The 14,324-nt window shown below is 45.0% G+C and overlaps 4 protein-coding genes across 6 annotated transcripts; 3 read left to right on the top strand and 1 right to left on the bottom strand.

Annotated features, from left to right (window-relative positions):
• Positions 1 to 424: 424 nt before the first annotated feature.
• Positions 425 to 1,379, top strand: LOC120904557. Its single transcript, XM_040314653.1, has 4 exons — positions 425 to 533; positions 838 to 889; positions 960 to 1,184; positions 1,270 to 1,379. Exons 1-4 carry the CDS (start codon positions 471 to 473, stop codon positions 1,350 to 1,352), a joined length of 423 nt encoding a protein of 140 aa, XP_040170587.1. The 5' UTR covers positions 425 to 470; the 3' UTR covers positions 1,353 to 1,379.
• Positions 1,195 to 5,060, bottom strand: LOC120904504 (NEDD4-binding protein 1). The gene is made up of 7 exons (XM_040314535.1): positions 4,741 to 5,060; positions 3,339 to 3,507; positions 2,259 to 3,268; positions 2,086 to 2,187; positions 1,883 to 2,002; positions 1,744 to 1,826; positions 1,195 to 1,652 (listed from the first exon to the last, which is right to left on the bottom strand). Exons 2-7 carry the CDS (start codon positions 3,504 to 3,506, stop codon positions 1,522 to 1,524), a joined length of 1,614 nt encoding a protein of 537 aa, XP_040170469.1. The 5' UTR covers position 3,507; positions 4,741 to 5,060; the 3' UTR covers positions 1,195 to 1,521.
• On the top strand, positions 3,626 to 4,918 carry LOC120904536. 2 transcript variants are annotated; one of them, XM_040314632.1, is made up of 4 exons: positions 3,630 to 4,170; positions 4,233 to 4,345; positions 4,439 to 4,532; positions 4,593 to 4,918. In XM_040314632.1, exons 1-4 carry the CDS (start codon positions 3,889 to 3,891, stop codon positions 4,710 to 4,712), a joined length of 609 nt encoding a protein of 202 aa, XP_040170566.1. In that variant the 5' UTR covers positions 3,630 to 3,888; the 3' UTR covers positions 4,713 to 4,918. The 2 variants fall into 2 exon arrangements, with proteins under 2 accessions (XP_040170558.1, XP_040170566.1); XM_040314624.1 differs by having other exon boundaries at positions 3,626 to 4,170; positions 4,439 to 4,918.
• A 296-nt stretch (positions 5,061 to 5,356) lies between the features above and the next one.
• LOC120904515 (glycerol-3-phosphate dehydrogenase [NAD(+)], cytoplasmic) lies at positions 5,357 to 13,907 on the top strand. 2 transcript variants are annotated; one of them, XM_040314552.1, is made up of 7 exons: positions 5,357 to 5,475; positions 5,793 to 5,949; positions 6,736 to 6,913; positions 9,015 to 9,594; positions 9,677 to 9,830; positions 9,902 to 9,994; positions 12,120 to 12,992. In XM_040314552.1, exons 2-7 carry the CDS (start codon positions 5,906 to 5,908, stop codon positions 12,139 to 12,141), a joined length of 1,071 nt encoding a protein of 356 aa, XP_040170486.1. In that variant the 5' UTR covers positions 5,357 to 5,475; positions 5,793 to 5,905; the 3' UTR covers positions 12,142 to 12,992. The 2 variants fall into 2 exon arrangements, with proteins under 2 accessions (XP_040170486.1, XP_040170480.1); XM_040314546.1 differs by lacking the exons at positions 5,357 to 5,475; positions 12,120 to 12,992 and adding an exon at positions 13,544 to 13,907.
• The last annotated feature ends 417 nt before the right edge of the window (positions 13,908 to 14,324 follow it).

The following is a 14,324-nucleotide window of genomic DNA, read 5'->3' as shown; positions in this document are numbered from 1 at the left end:
AGGAATTCCGAACAAAACAAGGACCTATATCTGTATTTTTGTGTTGTAAAACTTCTTCTCACTCCGTGGGGGAAGAAGAGAACAAGTTTGTGTGTGCGTGTGTGTGGTAATGATACGACAGTAAACAAGACGGGAATATATTATGCTTAAGAGAGAAAACGTGTTTGTGTAGCCCGTTCTTTATGTGCATGAAAGTTTACATTCGAAATGATAGCATGGTAATTCCTTGTTCGTGTCTGTCTCGGTTCGTTTCAAAAAATGCACTTAACCTTTCGAGCATATAGGTATTACAGTTAATCTCCTACATACGTTCGATAAAATACGCCCGTCACCGTCGTAACCGCAGAAAATATCACATTCCACCGTGTGTATGTGTGTTTGGTTCCGTTCCGTTTATCAGACACGCGCGCGGTCAGTCTTGTGGCGTAGTCTGGCGAGAGAAGATCCCGCCGAGGCGTACTTCCGGAAAGATGGCGGCCTACATAGTGATACCGGTGATCGTGCTAACGATAATGGCCATTTGGTTTATGGTGGTGAGTGGACGAAGGCTGTTACAAGTGCTTTTAAACAAAACTCAGCTTAATAGAAATGGGTAGACTCGGAACAGGAACCTCAAAACCCGATTGGTTGATTGAGTCAGAGGTATTTTTAACAGTGATTGCGGCAAGCAAGCAAGTTTCCCATATCTTATCGGTTGGCTTAGCGAGCCTATTGGATAAAAAAGCACGAAAGCAGTTTTGTTTATCATGTTAGATGGGACCTAACATTTGTTGTGAAATTAGCGAAAGCGTGTGTGTGAGACTGTAACGAGCGTCCCTTTTTGCCCTTTTTTTGCAGTACATGTACGACAAACGAATAAAACCCACATTTAGTTCAACATCGACACCGGGTAAGACTTGATACTCCGCATTTCAATGGCGACACAACATTGGCTAATCTCCATTCAATGCTCTTTTCAGCCACGACAACAACCTGTACAAACGTACGGCAGGAAGGTGGTATAGTGTACACAATTTCCAACACACCCAACAACGGTGGAGCGACCGGTATGGCACGCCCTGCCTCGGATCTGAACAGTGGTGCCACACACATCCGCATCGAGCCCGATGGACGTGGTGGTCCACCGCCGCAGTACGGTGGCTACACGAGCCAGAATTTGATTGTTGTAACGACAATTCCTAGAGGTGCGTGTGCTTCATGGATTAAGGCAGGGGAATCGGTCTCGTTCTGCGAGGATTTATTCACATCGGTGCTTCTTTGTCATTACAGATTTACCGCCATCGTACGATCAGGTGGTAACGAGCAGGAACGATCCACCCATTAGTAGTAATAGTAACGATACGGCAGTATAAACAAATCTCAATACCGTATGATATTTTAGAAAATGAAGATAAGGTGTTTCACGATGTTTTTGTAGAAAATAAAATTATTTGATAACGTGTGTTTTTCCCACTGTACCAACAGAAAACAGTGCACAGTTTATGGTTTATCAAAAAAAAAAAAAAACGCCCTCGAGATCTTCTAATGCGATGTGCGATACAGTATCTGTTGCAGCGTAGGACCGTACCGTCCGTACGGATCGTCCGGCAGGAAGAAGCAGTCTTTTACCCACGAGTAACCGACGACACGCGTTTCGATAATGCGTCGCCATTCTGAAAGAGAGAAGTGGATAAAGTACGAATTAGTACGAGAGAAAAGAGAGTGATAGAACAAAACAAACGGTCCCTTGGTTCAAGAGAGTACCTGGAGAAATGTCAAGAAGATCACGAAAATTATCGTTCGATATGATCACACCATCAAACTGTTCAGCGATTGATAGTATTAATCTGTAAGTAAGGTAAACATTAGATCACAATAAGCGGGTTTGTTTGGCGATAGTTACCGATCATCGTACGATGAAGAGCACTGGCCGGGAAGACTTTTGCACGGGGCCAGCGTTACATCGCCATTTCGATGCATCTGTTCTAGCAATGCCTGGTCCGTACTTTGATACCTTTTTAATCTGTAACCAAAAACAAACAGAGAAAGGTGTTTGAAATACAAATCGCGTTCGTCTCGGCGCTCTATCTTTAAAGAAAAACGCACTTAAACTGAGGCACTACGGCGGTCACCTCAAAGCCGAGCTTTTTAAAGTAATTTATACACAGCTCTAACCCCTTGACCGAGAACATCTTCCCATTGAGATGGCTGGAAGAAAAAGATAAATTGTACAATATTACAATCATACACAGTCATCACAGTCTGTACCGCTATCTTACCCATACGCGACATTATTTCCATCGATGATCACCATCCGCTTCATCTTCTTTTCTACATGAAGAGCCGACCCAATAACCACATCGTTCGTATTCGTGGCTTTTCCACCAACACCACCACCACCTTTACCACTACCACTACCGCTACCACTGCCATTTGCGTGTGGCTTCTGTGGAGGACGTTTGGGTTTCACTCGAGCAGCGTTAGACGCACTGTACCCGAGCGGGATACGATCCAGCGTGGGAAAGGCTGGCGTTTTGGTGTTGCTGGCAGCATATGACGAGCAAGAAGGTTGCTGCTCCGTATCGGGATAGTCGCTCAAATCGATCACATCGGTAACGATCGTTTCGGCAGCTTGACTGTTGGAACGGATCTTCTTCTTCGTCTGTACTTTAGTGGCACTGGTATTGGTACTGTTACTGCTTGAACTCGGGCACGGTTCGGCAGTGCCCACCGTTATTGGTGCTGCACATTCAGCAGCGTTGATCTTCATGTCCTTCATGCTGTTGTTCATCGTTTGATCGAACGTGCTGTCTAGCACAATCACACTACATTCGTTCGGTTCGATCGTGGCAGACCGTCGGTGGTCCGGTTCGATACTGCCAGACGACGGTTGTTGTTTTGGTTCACCATCCTTCGTTGATGCTGATTGTTCCTCCACATCGGTACCGACGACGTACAGTGGAACATCTTCCTCCCGTATACCAGGGTTACGATCGATGTAAAACAAAGGATCAGTGGAAGCATTTTCCACTGCATCACCACCCGTACCTCTCGTCGGCTCACTTTCTTCATCCGAATCCTCAATCACGATCGTATCGGGGGCCGATTTTCGTTGATTATTCTCTTTGATACCCCCGTTCTGTGGATTGGCAGCGACTGGCTTGTTTTGGAGCTGCACTACTGCATCTTGCTGCTTGCGACGTTTTTCCACAACAGCACTCAACCGGCGCAAATTTTCCTTCGAGCTTCGTTTCATCGCTTTCGACATCTTGCCAGGGCTCATGTTTGCCTGCAATATGCATAAAGGGTGGTTAGAAGCGTCGCTTGAAAAGGGATTTCGTCTCCCGGGGTGTACTAACCTGCCGGGTATCCATGCTTGCGAAGGTCTGTGCCAGCTGGTTCGTCGGTTTCTTTTTAGGTCTCCGTTTAGCTTTGAATGTGTTGGGTTTCTCCTTTTTGGTGCTACGACGTGGTTGAGCAGGAGGCCCGTTTGATTGCTGCTTCTTGCCCGCCCTAGTGCGAGCCATGCTGGCGCGTTGTGGAAAGATTGTAATAACAAAACTCATTCAGATTGTATTTGTTCGGGTGTAAACAGACCGATCGGTGGTGATGCTACACTGCTACAGACAGCAGGACATGAAATGTATGAACCATGCAAGTAGTTGCTCCCTTTCTGGAGGACCTTCTCCGCAGTGCGCATGTCCTATTCTCCTACACGCTTCCTTCAATCCGTCACAAAGGCTCGAAGAAGCAAAATCAATGACATTAGTCACGACAACTTGCTGGGCAGAAGATTGCACTCTCTTTAGGATAGCTTTTCCTCCACCCGACGTAGTGTTAAAATATTAGCTTTTTGTGCAACCCTTCTGCTATTGTAGATTTTAAGAAAGATCGACACACAAGGACCCGATGGAATCGATATGGGAAAACATCAGCACCGCACTGGAACTGGCGCCCGACACAGCGGACAGGTGGTTGGCCAAGCTTCGGGCACAGTACGCGCAAAGCCATCGTCACTACCACACGGAGTCGGAGCTGATCCGTCGAAAAGTTCCCCATCTAAAGGGAGCGAGTGTATGCATTCAGCTGGCCGCCCTGTTTCAGTATTACCACTTCGAGGCGGACAAAGACTGTGTCGCACGGAACTGTGAGACAGTGGGTGAATTCTTTGCCGATGCACAGATTGAAAATGTAAGCCCCTTCCCCAAGCAATTGCTGCAGGTTGATCTTTCTAATGCGGATCATCTTTCCAGAAAACGCTGGAAGCGAACGTAAAGCGACTGCTGGGAGACTTGCAGATGGAGGCTGGGGATCTATCCGAGAATGACGTGCAATACTTTCAGGACTTGGACCTGCTAGTACTAGGGTGAGTTAGTATGGGGGGGGGGGGACACCGGAGTTGGAGTTAGTTCTAATGTTGTGCTCTCTCCCTCTCATGCTATCATTCCCGGAATGCCAGTATCCCGGCGGAAGAGTACAAACAATACACCCAGCAGCTTCGTAACGAATGTCCGGCAGAGGATGTCAGTTCCTACGATAAAATGCGCCTTAAGGTGAATGCCGGCTGCATCTTCAGGAAGCGTTTAGCGGAACTTGTGTTTTCTTCTTTGCAGCTACTGCAAGCGCTGAGCCGCATACCGAGCATTTACATGACGGCGCAGTTCAGCGAGCGCTTCGAGAGTGCCGCACGAACCAACATTGAGCAGGAAATTAAGGATTTGCAATCGAAATAGAGCACCAATCGGTAGACACAATACTAACCTCTGCTACGTAAGTATTATTACTCGTTCTCGCCGTTGCGTGTTCGTGCCGTGTGTTCGCCGAAACAACTGTTCCACGCTGTTCCAACCGCATTGGATTGTCGGTGGGGGTTTGGGACGTCGTTGCGTTAAAAGTTAGGGTAAACGAATAAAGAGTCTATCGCTATTTGGGTAGTATATTTGATGTTGCGGGCACAGTAGCACAATTGTAATTCGCAAGGAGGAATTTATCCCACAATACTAATCGATGTGTGGTGCTGGCTGCGGGCTAGCGCTTTCGCAAAAATAAAGAAGCGATGTAAACAAACGCACCATGCGCGGGATTGTCAACGATGACGTTTCTTGCCACCGCCACTTTGACAGCGAACGGTCAAAACCGAATCGTGTGTGCTTCCCCCAGGGGCCATGGCTTGTTAAGAATCCACAGGGCATGCTGTGATTGTAGTCGAAGTTGGAGTTTAACTATAGAAAATAGTTATATTTACATATTAATGAGTGAGTTTATTCTCTTTTATTATAAAATACCATTAAATGGGACAAAAATGCACTCCTTGAATTACAAAAGCTCTAAAGAACGTAATTTAAGACAACCAATCACCATTGCATAATCTTGTCAGTAGCTCGTTAGCGCGCCTTAACAAGGTTGGCGAGTTGGGTGCTGTGTTATCGTACGATGTGGATAGTTTTTTGCACTTATTTCCAATTGTTTGCGCGAAGAGGACGCATCGTTTCGAAAGTAAGTTCCTGCGGTGGGGAAGATTTCAAACACGAAATCGCGAAATTCGTTTGCCGTGGTTTGGTCCATCGTGTGTGTTTGGCGCTGGTGATCAGCTGAACGCAGTACACAGCAAAAAATAGACACTAAAGCACACATACACACACGTACACGTGGTCGGTGTGTGGTGTAGCCAGCGCACACGGCACGGCACGGCACGGCACGGCACACCCGAACGGCCCGAGAACGGCCCGAATCCACTTCTTCCGTGGCGGTTGATTGGATTCGTATTTCGAGCATTACATAAAACCGTTTTCTTCATTTCCCAAAACTCGCAGCTTCCGACTGGTGGTGTGTTCATTCCTCCTGCGCTGCTGATCCTGTACTCTTGAGTTCCTGTTCCTCTGTGCGCTGCAAAAAGTCGATACCGCCCCTCACGCCGCCAGCAACCATGTCTGATAAGGTCCGTGTGTGCATCGTCGGTTCCGGAAACTGGTAAGTGTTCGCCATACTTCTGGAGATACCGGAAAAGTGTGTGTATGCGTGTGTGCAGTTTTTTTCCCTCTCTCTATCCTGCCAAAAAGGCATCACATCGTTAGTCCTTGAACAGATAGCTAGAAGAAGTAGGCCGTGATTGACAGTGGCATGATATCCTTGCGCGAACATGTGTGTTTGTGTGTGTGCGCGTTTCCGTAGTGTTTTTGTTCTCCAGGATAAACAACACAGCTCTTCCCCCCCCCTTCCATTTCTGCTCCTCCGTTGCTCCAATGTCAAGGCAATCGCGGTGCGCGTTGTGTTGTTGTGAGCAAATTTTCCCCACAAAAGTAAAGCGAGTAAAAATCCTCCACCGTCGGGAGGTCAGGGTTACGTAAAGGAAGCGAGATAAAGTGAAACGATTCTCGAGCAATGAAAACAACAGTCACAGAGAAAAAAAAAATACTACGAATGCGCGCGTCAGTGTGGGAGTATTTACATCTCGTCGCATGAAGAAAAGTCAATTAAAGCAAAAAAAGATGTCCCCAAGCTGACCTACTCTCCTCAAGTGAGGACGGACACAGAGTTGATGAAGGTTAAGTTCTTTTGCTCTGCTTCTATTGTCATAGTAAACATAGAAAAGGTCGGCCACCAATGAGCAATGTTTTGGTATGTTTCGCGCCGGGAAACGTTCTACCAAAGCAAATAGGATTACATATGTTATTGTATATGACTTGCGAAAAAAAGGACAACAACAAACGGGAATTAAACCTTGTTTCTCTTGTGTCTATTTTTTCTACATTCTAGGGGATCGGCCATCGCCAAGATCGTGGGCGCCAATGCCAAGCGGCTGGCCACGTTCGAGGACCGCGTTACGATGTACGTGTACGAGGAGATGATCGATGGCAAGAAGCTAACGGAAATCATCAACACGACGCACGAGAACGTCAAGTATCTGCCTGGACACAAGCTGCCCGAGAACGTCGTAAGTTTTTTGTGCATTGCAACGGAGAGTGTTACCCTTTGCCGTCACACGATATTGCCTGTTGCGCGGTTGAACGGTGGGCCTGAAGTATTTATAGTATTTGTCCTTTGTCACGGTGCCAAAGTTCCATCTGATCGTAATAGTCCGTGGGCGTGGGCGCCCGTAAACCCATCCAAACTCCCACCTCCTCCACGTCTCGCCAGGTGTGTCCGGGATGGAGGAAGAATAATTAATTGCCCCCTCCGATAGGTAATGGCTTATCGGTTGTTTACCGAAGCTGTTGGTTCTGCGATTAAGAAACAGTTTTTATGGTGAGCCTGTCGGTTATCTTATCGGTTGGGGAGGTTCATCGTGTTAGAGCTCTCGAAGATTAATAATTCCATGTATTGTGGGAACGTGTCGAAACATATTTAATATGTGTCAAAATGCTGCCGACACACCACAGCCCCGGGAGGGAGGGAATAGTAAATGAGTTTTAAATGAGCTTGGCTTATAGCGCGGCAATGTTGAATGATCCTCCACGACGGAGTGTGAATGCATGCACGAACGACTGTGACTGCATCACACAGCGACTGCATTTATCTTAACAGTTGAGTGTATAAGTGTGTGAGTTCTCGTTCTCTTGCAACACACACACGTATACATTGCTGGATAGTTGTGTGTAGTAGGGCAATTAAGCGCACTAGAAGCTTGCACGTGACTGCACGTGGCATGATGCGGAAGCTAGATGGATGACCTCAAGTGTGCACTATTGGCGCGCTGTTCGCCGTCGCTGCCAGCTCATATCCACTCAAAGTGAAGTGGGAAGGCCACTAACTAGAGTATGCTGCTAACATCGATCATTTCCTGGACATTATTTTGACGAAGGAAATATATTTCCTGTCAGCACTGTTCTCTTGCCTTGCAGATTGATTTATTTATTGTTTGACGATTTTACTTTCACCGACAGAAGCACACAATCACTTTCAAATCTCACTTTACATAAGCGCCGACTATTCCGCCGAAATGTAGTAGCAAAGCAACACGGCCGGCGATTGTTGTGAGCAAAGGAAAGGTTATCACTCTACGCCTCCAAGTCCGACCCAGAGTGCCCTCGGTCAATTCCGTTCGTCAGTCTTGTCTTTCTTTTTCCGTTCGTCCGCCGAGCGTGAAAAGTGATTCGGTTGGAATTTGGAACCACCCTGCCCAGCAGAAAGGGGGGACCTTGCAAAAGAACCTGTTTCGACTTTATCGCGCTTATCATTAACCTTCCCGGCGACCACCACCCGCTGTCGTCCGCTGTCGAAGCATTTTGTCAACCCGGGCCTTTCGACAGTCCGATGAATAGCGATTATGTAAGGGGACAGTGGTGTTTAAATAGGAATTGCCCCGAGGTGTCGCCCGAGAGCAGCAGTAAAACAAGAGCAACACCAGCACAGAAAGAAAGGAAGCAACGATAACGATAATTGATCAAACAAATGTATGCAAATAGCAGCAACAGCACCGCCCGCAGTCTGCCAGCGCCCTTGCCATTATCATACGGAGCCATTTTCGAAGACGGATCGTTTTCTTGTTTCTTTGTTCGCAAGCGTAATGTCTTTTTCCGGACACACATACACATGGTGGTGTAGCGTAGCGATCAATGAACCACATCTATTGCTCGTCAACCCGTGCCGACATAATGATTGAGCGGCGTAGGGAGAGTTTAGACAAAAGGGGGGGGGGGGGGGGGGTTTGAGGATAACTGTACGAGCCGAACACGTTGTGCATTGGCTGTGCAGCTGCATTTTCGCTCGCGTGGGCACGGAGTTTATTTTTAAACCTTCGACATTAGGAAAAAAGCCAATGCTGTAAGCAAAGACAGGCGGGTGAGATGTATTGTTTAACATGCCGGTCACGAATAGATTGATCATAGCTTGTTCATGCTGTTTTAGGGGAAGAAATCGATGAGTTTTTGACTTCTTTGATTCCAGTAGAACGATAATTTTACATATTGGCAGAAGGTTTGCCTTCTTTAAACTAATGCTCTCGGATATAATTATACTTCCTACTGATAATGATTGGGTCCTTTTAATGTGTGTCTGGTGTTTCCCCTCACCCTTCTTCTTTCCAATTACCCTAGGTCGCCGTTCCGGATGTGGTGGAAGCTGCCAAGGATGCCGACATTCTGATCTTTGTCGTGCCGCACCAGTTTATCCGTGGACTGGGCACGCAGCTGCTCGGCAAAATCAAGCCGACGGCCGTCGGTCTGTCCCTGATCAAGGGCTTCGATGTTGCCGAGGGCGGTGGCATGGAGCTGATCTCGCACCTGATCACCAAGCATCTGAAGATCCCGTGCTCGGTGCTGATGGGCGCCAATCTGGCCGGTGAGGTCGCGGAGGAGAAGTTCTGCGAGACGACCATCGGCTGCCGGGACATGAAGATTGCGCAAACCCTGCGCGATCTCTTCCTGACGCCAAACTTCCGCGTGGTCGTGGTGGACGATGTCGATGCGGTCGAGATCTGCGGTGCGCTCAAGAACATTGTGGCTTGCGGTGCCGGATTCGTCGACGGCATGGGACTGGGCGACAACACGAAGGCGGCCGTCATTCGGTTAGGTCTGATGGAGATGATCAAGTTCGTGGATGTGTTCTACCCGGGCAGCAAGCTGTCGACGTTCTTCGAGAGCTGCGGCGTTGCTGATCTCATCACTACGTGTTACGGTGAATTTTAGCGCTTTGGATTGTGGTGTAGTTGAGTGATGGCTGGAAACTAATGTACAAACTCTCTTCCCGCTGAGAACAGGTGGCCGTAACCGTAAGGTGTCGGAAGCGTTCGTGAAGACGGGCAAAACGATCGTAGAGCTGGAGAACGAGATGCTCAATGGACAGAAGCTGCAGGGCCCGATCACTGCCGAGGAGGTGAACTTTATGCTGAAGAGCAAAGGCATGGAGGATAAGTGCGTGTTTTGGGCGAATGTTCCTTTCCTAGACGATGGCGAGCTAAATAAATCCGCTCGTTTCGTTGTAGATTCCCACTGTTTACCGCCATCCACAAGATCTGCACCGGTACGGTGAAGCCGCAAGGATTCCTGGACTGTCTGCGCAACCACCCGGAGCACATGTAAGTCGAACTTCTCCTTCTTCTTCTTCTACTTCTCCTCTCACGCAACCAAAAACAAAGCAAAAAAAAGTGCTGGCCCAAACACGCCATTTAAATCGACCAAAATTCGCTCACAATATATGCCTGGTGTGTGTAGCGTTTTGTGTCAGCGCAATAGCAAAAAAGACAAAAGTAACAAAAACCGAGAATCGAGTGTTTCCGAGTACAAACGGAAGCAATTGCAAGTTAAGCAAGAGATATGAGAAAGTAGAGTTAGGCGCGCAACGGGTTGCTGTGTGGTAGCCGTAGAGATGAGCTTTGTTGAACTATCTATATACACACACACAAAAAAAAGAAAGAGATAAGCATACAATTGTTTGCGACCCGTAGATGGGGCAACGCCTTAAAATTGAACGTTATTAAGGGATATAATCCGACACTTTAGCAGCACAGCAGCACCCGGCGCAGATATCAGTAGAGAGTGTATGTGTTTGTGTGTAGACAAATCTGAACCAACCAAACAAAATTGTTAAACCAAGTATGGATGCAACATCCAGCAACTAACTACGGTAGTCAGTCAGTCAGGCAGATAGCAAACTGTACTCGAACACCTCCCTCCGGTTTTGTGTGTAGTAGGCGTTGTTAACTCTTGTGCACAGACATTGTGTTTTCTTCTTCGCTAGCATCTTTGCAGTTGCACTGTTTTTTTCGATACAGTTGAAAGTTCTTGCCAGTTCGTTATCTTTCGTAATTTACTCTTTGATATTTTCTATGTCTTTTCCCCCTCTTAAGTTTCCCCTCTTCCATTTACATACTTTATTTGTTCTAAATTACGACACAGATATGCGATTAGTTCACTTCACTTGTTTCTTTTTTCCTGTAACATCGCTTTGTGTATAATATGTTTACAAAATGCGTATATGGCAGCCCTATGGTACGTTTGTTCATCATAACACCACCACCGCCACGGGGTGTAGTAGACCCTCTACCACTCTGCCATTTTGCCTTATTTTTTGCTCGTATGTTTGTGTACAGTTTTGTGGCTAATTTGTGCAATAGTAGTGTGACATCACGATGATGATAAACCGCTTAGATGTGTGCGGGTTGTTAGGTAATTGAACAGAGAGAGAGGGAGAGAGGGAGCGGTCGCATTTAGATTATATATGTTTGTTTATTGTTCGTGTTTAGTGTAATTTCGCTAGAAACCCCGAAAGCAAAACAAGTAAATGTGAATAAGCATGGATATAGTACGAGATCGTTGTGTACATTCGCTGTTAATATATGATTTTGCCGATGTGTTTGTATTTAAACTGTGCATTTTACTTTAATTTAAGTTTATGTTTGCGGTAAATAAGCGCAGCGTTATTAATAATATGTTTCGTTTTCCTCAGAAGTGTTACCCTTTTATGATTCTTTTCCATTTAGGTAGAGGCTCAGTTTTACAATCTCCCATCATCATTGTTTTTACGACTTGTGTTTTATCTGTTTGCGCTGCAGATGCGTTTGTAGGGTAGAAGTGCCTTTTTGCTTTGAAGCTTTAAAGTCGTAGATAAAAGTACAAATAGAACATATCATCTTGTGCATAGCAATGATATGGCATAAAATATGGGCAAACAATAACAATGCTTATTACTGCGTAGCCGGAGGTACTTATTTATAACAAACGCTAAATGTGATGCTTTGATAATCGTTTCAGTTTATGTGTGAAAAATTTGTTCATATTTTAAATTGGAAGAGAACAATTCGGACGCTTGTTGTTGAAAATTACTGCTTGCTGTGGATCAAAATCTGAAAATTTACCTTAATACTATCGTGGCATGTGCATGGTGCATGAAAATGGCAATAGAAGAAGCTTTGGGCGTAAGAATGTAACCAGCTTTTCGCTTTCAAATCACATTGTATGCTTGGTAAATCATCTTTATGATGGGCTCTTTACAGCATCGTTTAACTCATGATTGTGGGGTATAAGAAAGAAGCACACTTCAATCATGTTATGCATGTTTCTTCTTTTTAGTATTTGTTTTGTTTAAAACGACATTCCGTTACCATCACCTTTTCCCGCAAAAAAAAAGGATTCAGCTGTGTGCGAACATGAGTTTTACGTTATCGTTTTTCTTTCTCTTCTCTCCCCGTTCCTTCATTTTAGGACACCATGGGCAAAGCTCTAGAGAAATGTCGCACTTGTTGTTACCCAAGCCAAACCATTTCTCTGTAACAATAATAACAATCACACACAAACACCACCACCCAATAGCAATCGATCGCAATTTTCGCGTGTAGTAGCTAATCACAATTCCTTCCCCCCTTTGACTCTTGTGTCAGTCAGGCAAGATCAGTCAGGGATCACAATCAGATCTCACAACATAGCTAAAGGATAACGCTACTACTACTACTACTACTACTACTACTACCGCTACTATTACTACTACTACTACTTATCCTTACCTTCCAAAACACGGCTCAGAAGGTTGTGAAATTTGCATTTATTTTGAATTGGCAAAAGCAAACGATTTTGCTGATAATACCAAATATCAAGCCAAGCTAACACATTCCCTGTTTTTAGAAACATTTTATGATATTATTTTCTATTTTTATTTTCTACCTAACAGTAAGCGTTAAAGTGTTTCTTTTAGACTGGTTTTGTTTTGTTTCTGTAATTTTTTTTTAAAAAACCCCAAAAATTTTAAAGCGTTTTTTTTTACAATATTGCTTTCACAAGGGGGCAGTGGGTTTGAAACTGGCGACTAGTGGGGCTTTTGCTTTCCATCATTTTCCAATACGTTTAGATAGGCCAAGAGAGAGAGAGAGAGGTGTGCGAGTTGTTAAACCAATCCAAACGTCCATCCATCGTCACCGAAATTGGTTTTAGTGTTACAAAACAAAAACAAAAACGGGAAAAACAAAAAAAAAAAACAATCCTGCATGATATGTGATACGAAAGCTGATTTGAAAGTGAATAAACATCAACAGTTATTGGGACATTCGATTGGTATTCAATTGTTGAGAAATGCAAAACAAATCAAAAGATGTGAGGGACCAAATTAACTTTTTCTCTCATAACATACCCCCCCTGTGTAATGTCGTATGTAATTGTCCATTCCTTCTGGTTCTTCTGTTGTCCTGTTTCTACTGTTTTTTTAACATAATTTCCATTGCGTTTATCGTTCACATCTTCGTGCTCATCCGTCCATCATACATCTGCACCGAATGAAACCGTTTCCCGTAGATCGCCCTGTGTTTTTCCCTGTACGTGTATGCTCTCCAATTGGCGAACCATCATAGCTGTTTCTTGCACCCTAATTGTGTTAAGCAACAAATTCGCTAGTTTTGTAACGTGAACTAATTGTGTTTTTCCTTTGGACCTCTGTTCCGCTCGTATCACGTCCCGGTGAAAGGTAAGTACTACTACTACTCTCGCCATGTTTCATGTTGACACAAAATCGGCATCTACACAAAACATAAAACAGAATTTACCGCAGAAGATTTTGTAGTCTAATGTAGGGTGTGTGGTGGTCGATGTATGGCTAGATTGTAATGTGCTTCCTTTCCATACTCTCTTCTCTTTTGTAGGCAAAAGTTTTCCTAAATCCAACGTGATACGCTAGTACGATCGGGAGCAACTACTAAACGCGCGTCGCGTCGTGCATCGAACAGCACCCCGGCGCTGATATAATTATTAAATTATCTGGCATTAGAAGATGTTGCAAAACTTCCTCCGACCCGACCACCCCATGAAACAGGAAACACGTGGCGTGAAAATTCATTGCCACCCACCCCTCCCTCCCGCCCTCGTCCCTCGTGGAAATGAAAATCGAATCTTAGGTGAAGCGAATTTTAGAACTTTCTATTTGATAAATGTTGTTATAGCAAAATGGTTGAAGACCGCTGTACATAGGACGTAATAAATACGAAAAATTTAGACATCGCGAATAGACATGCTTGTGTGTGTGTGTGTGATTTCTTCTCGAAAATTAGTGCTCTCTTGGGTGGGTAAGTGAGATAAGATAACAAAAATAATAACCGAAATAAATCGGAGAAGCTGAGCTTTAAAATTTAAAATGCAATCACGTGGCTTGGGTTGGCAGGGTTGGTTTGAATTTTAGCCAGTGGTAGGAATGCTCTGTTTCACTTCGGTCTCTTTCTTTCTCCCAACCTGTCTGCTGGATGTGGGCAAAAAAATCAAACCTATCTGGTCACAACCAACTATGGGATGTTTCGCACGCTTTGTGGCCATACTTCATCTTTTGGGTTGAAAAATGTAAAATTATGCAGTTCGTAGCGGTATTTGAAATGAAATCAATTTTCATGAAAGTTAACGCTAAAAAACTGAACATTTTTCCTATCTAACTTT

This window comes from Anopheles arabiensis, chromosome 2 (assembly GCF_016920715.1).
Source record: "Anopheles arabiensis isolate DONGOLA chromosome 2, AaraD3, whole genome shotgun sequence".
Lineage (NCBI taxonomy): Eukaryota > Metazoa > Arthropoda > Insecta > Diptera > Culicidae > Anopheles > Anopheles arabiensis.
Note: the sequence above shows the minus strand (reverse complement) of the source record. Positions and strands in the feature narration are given on the sequence as shown.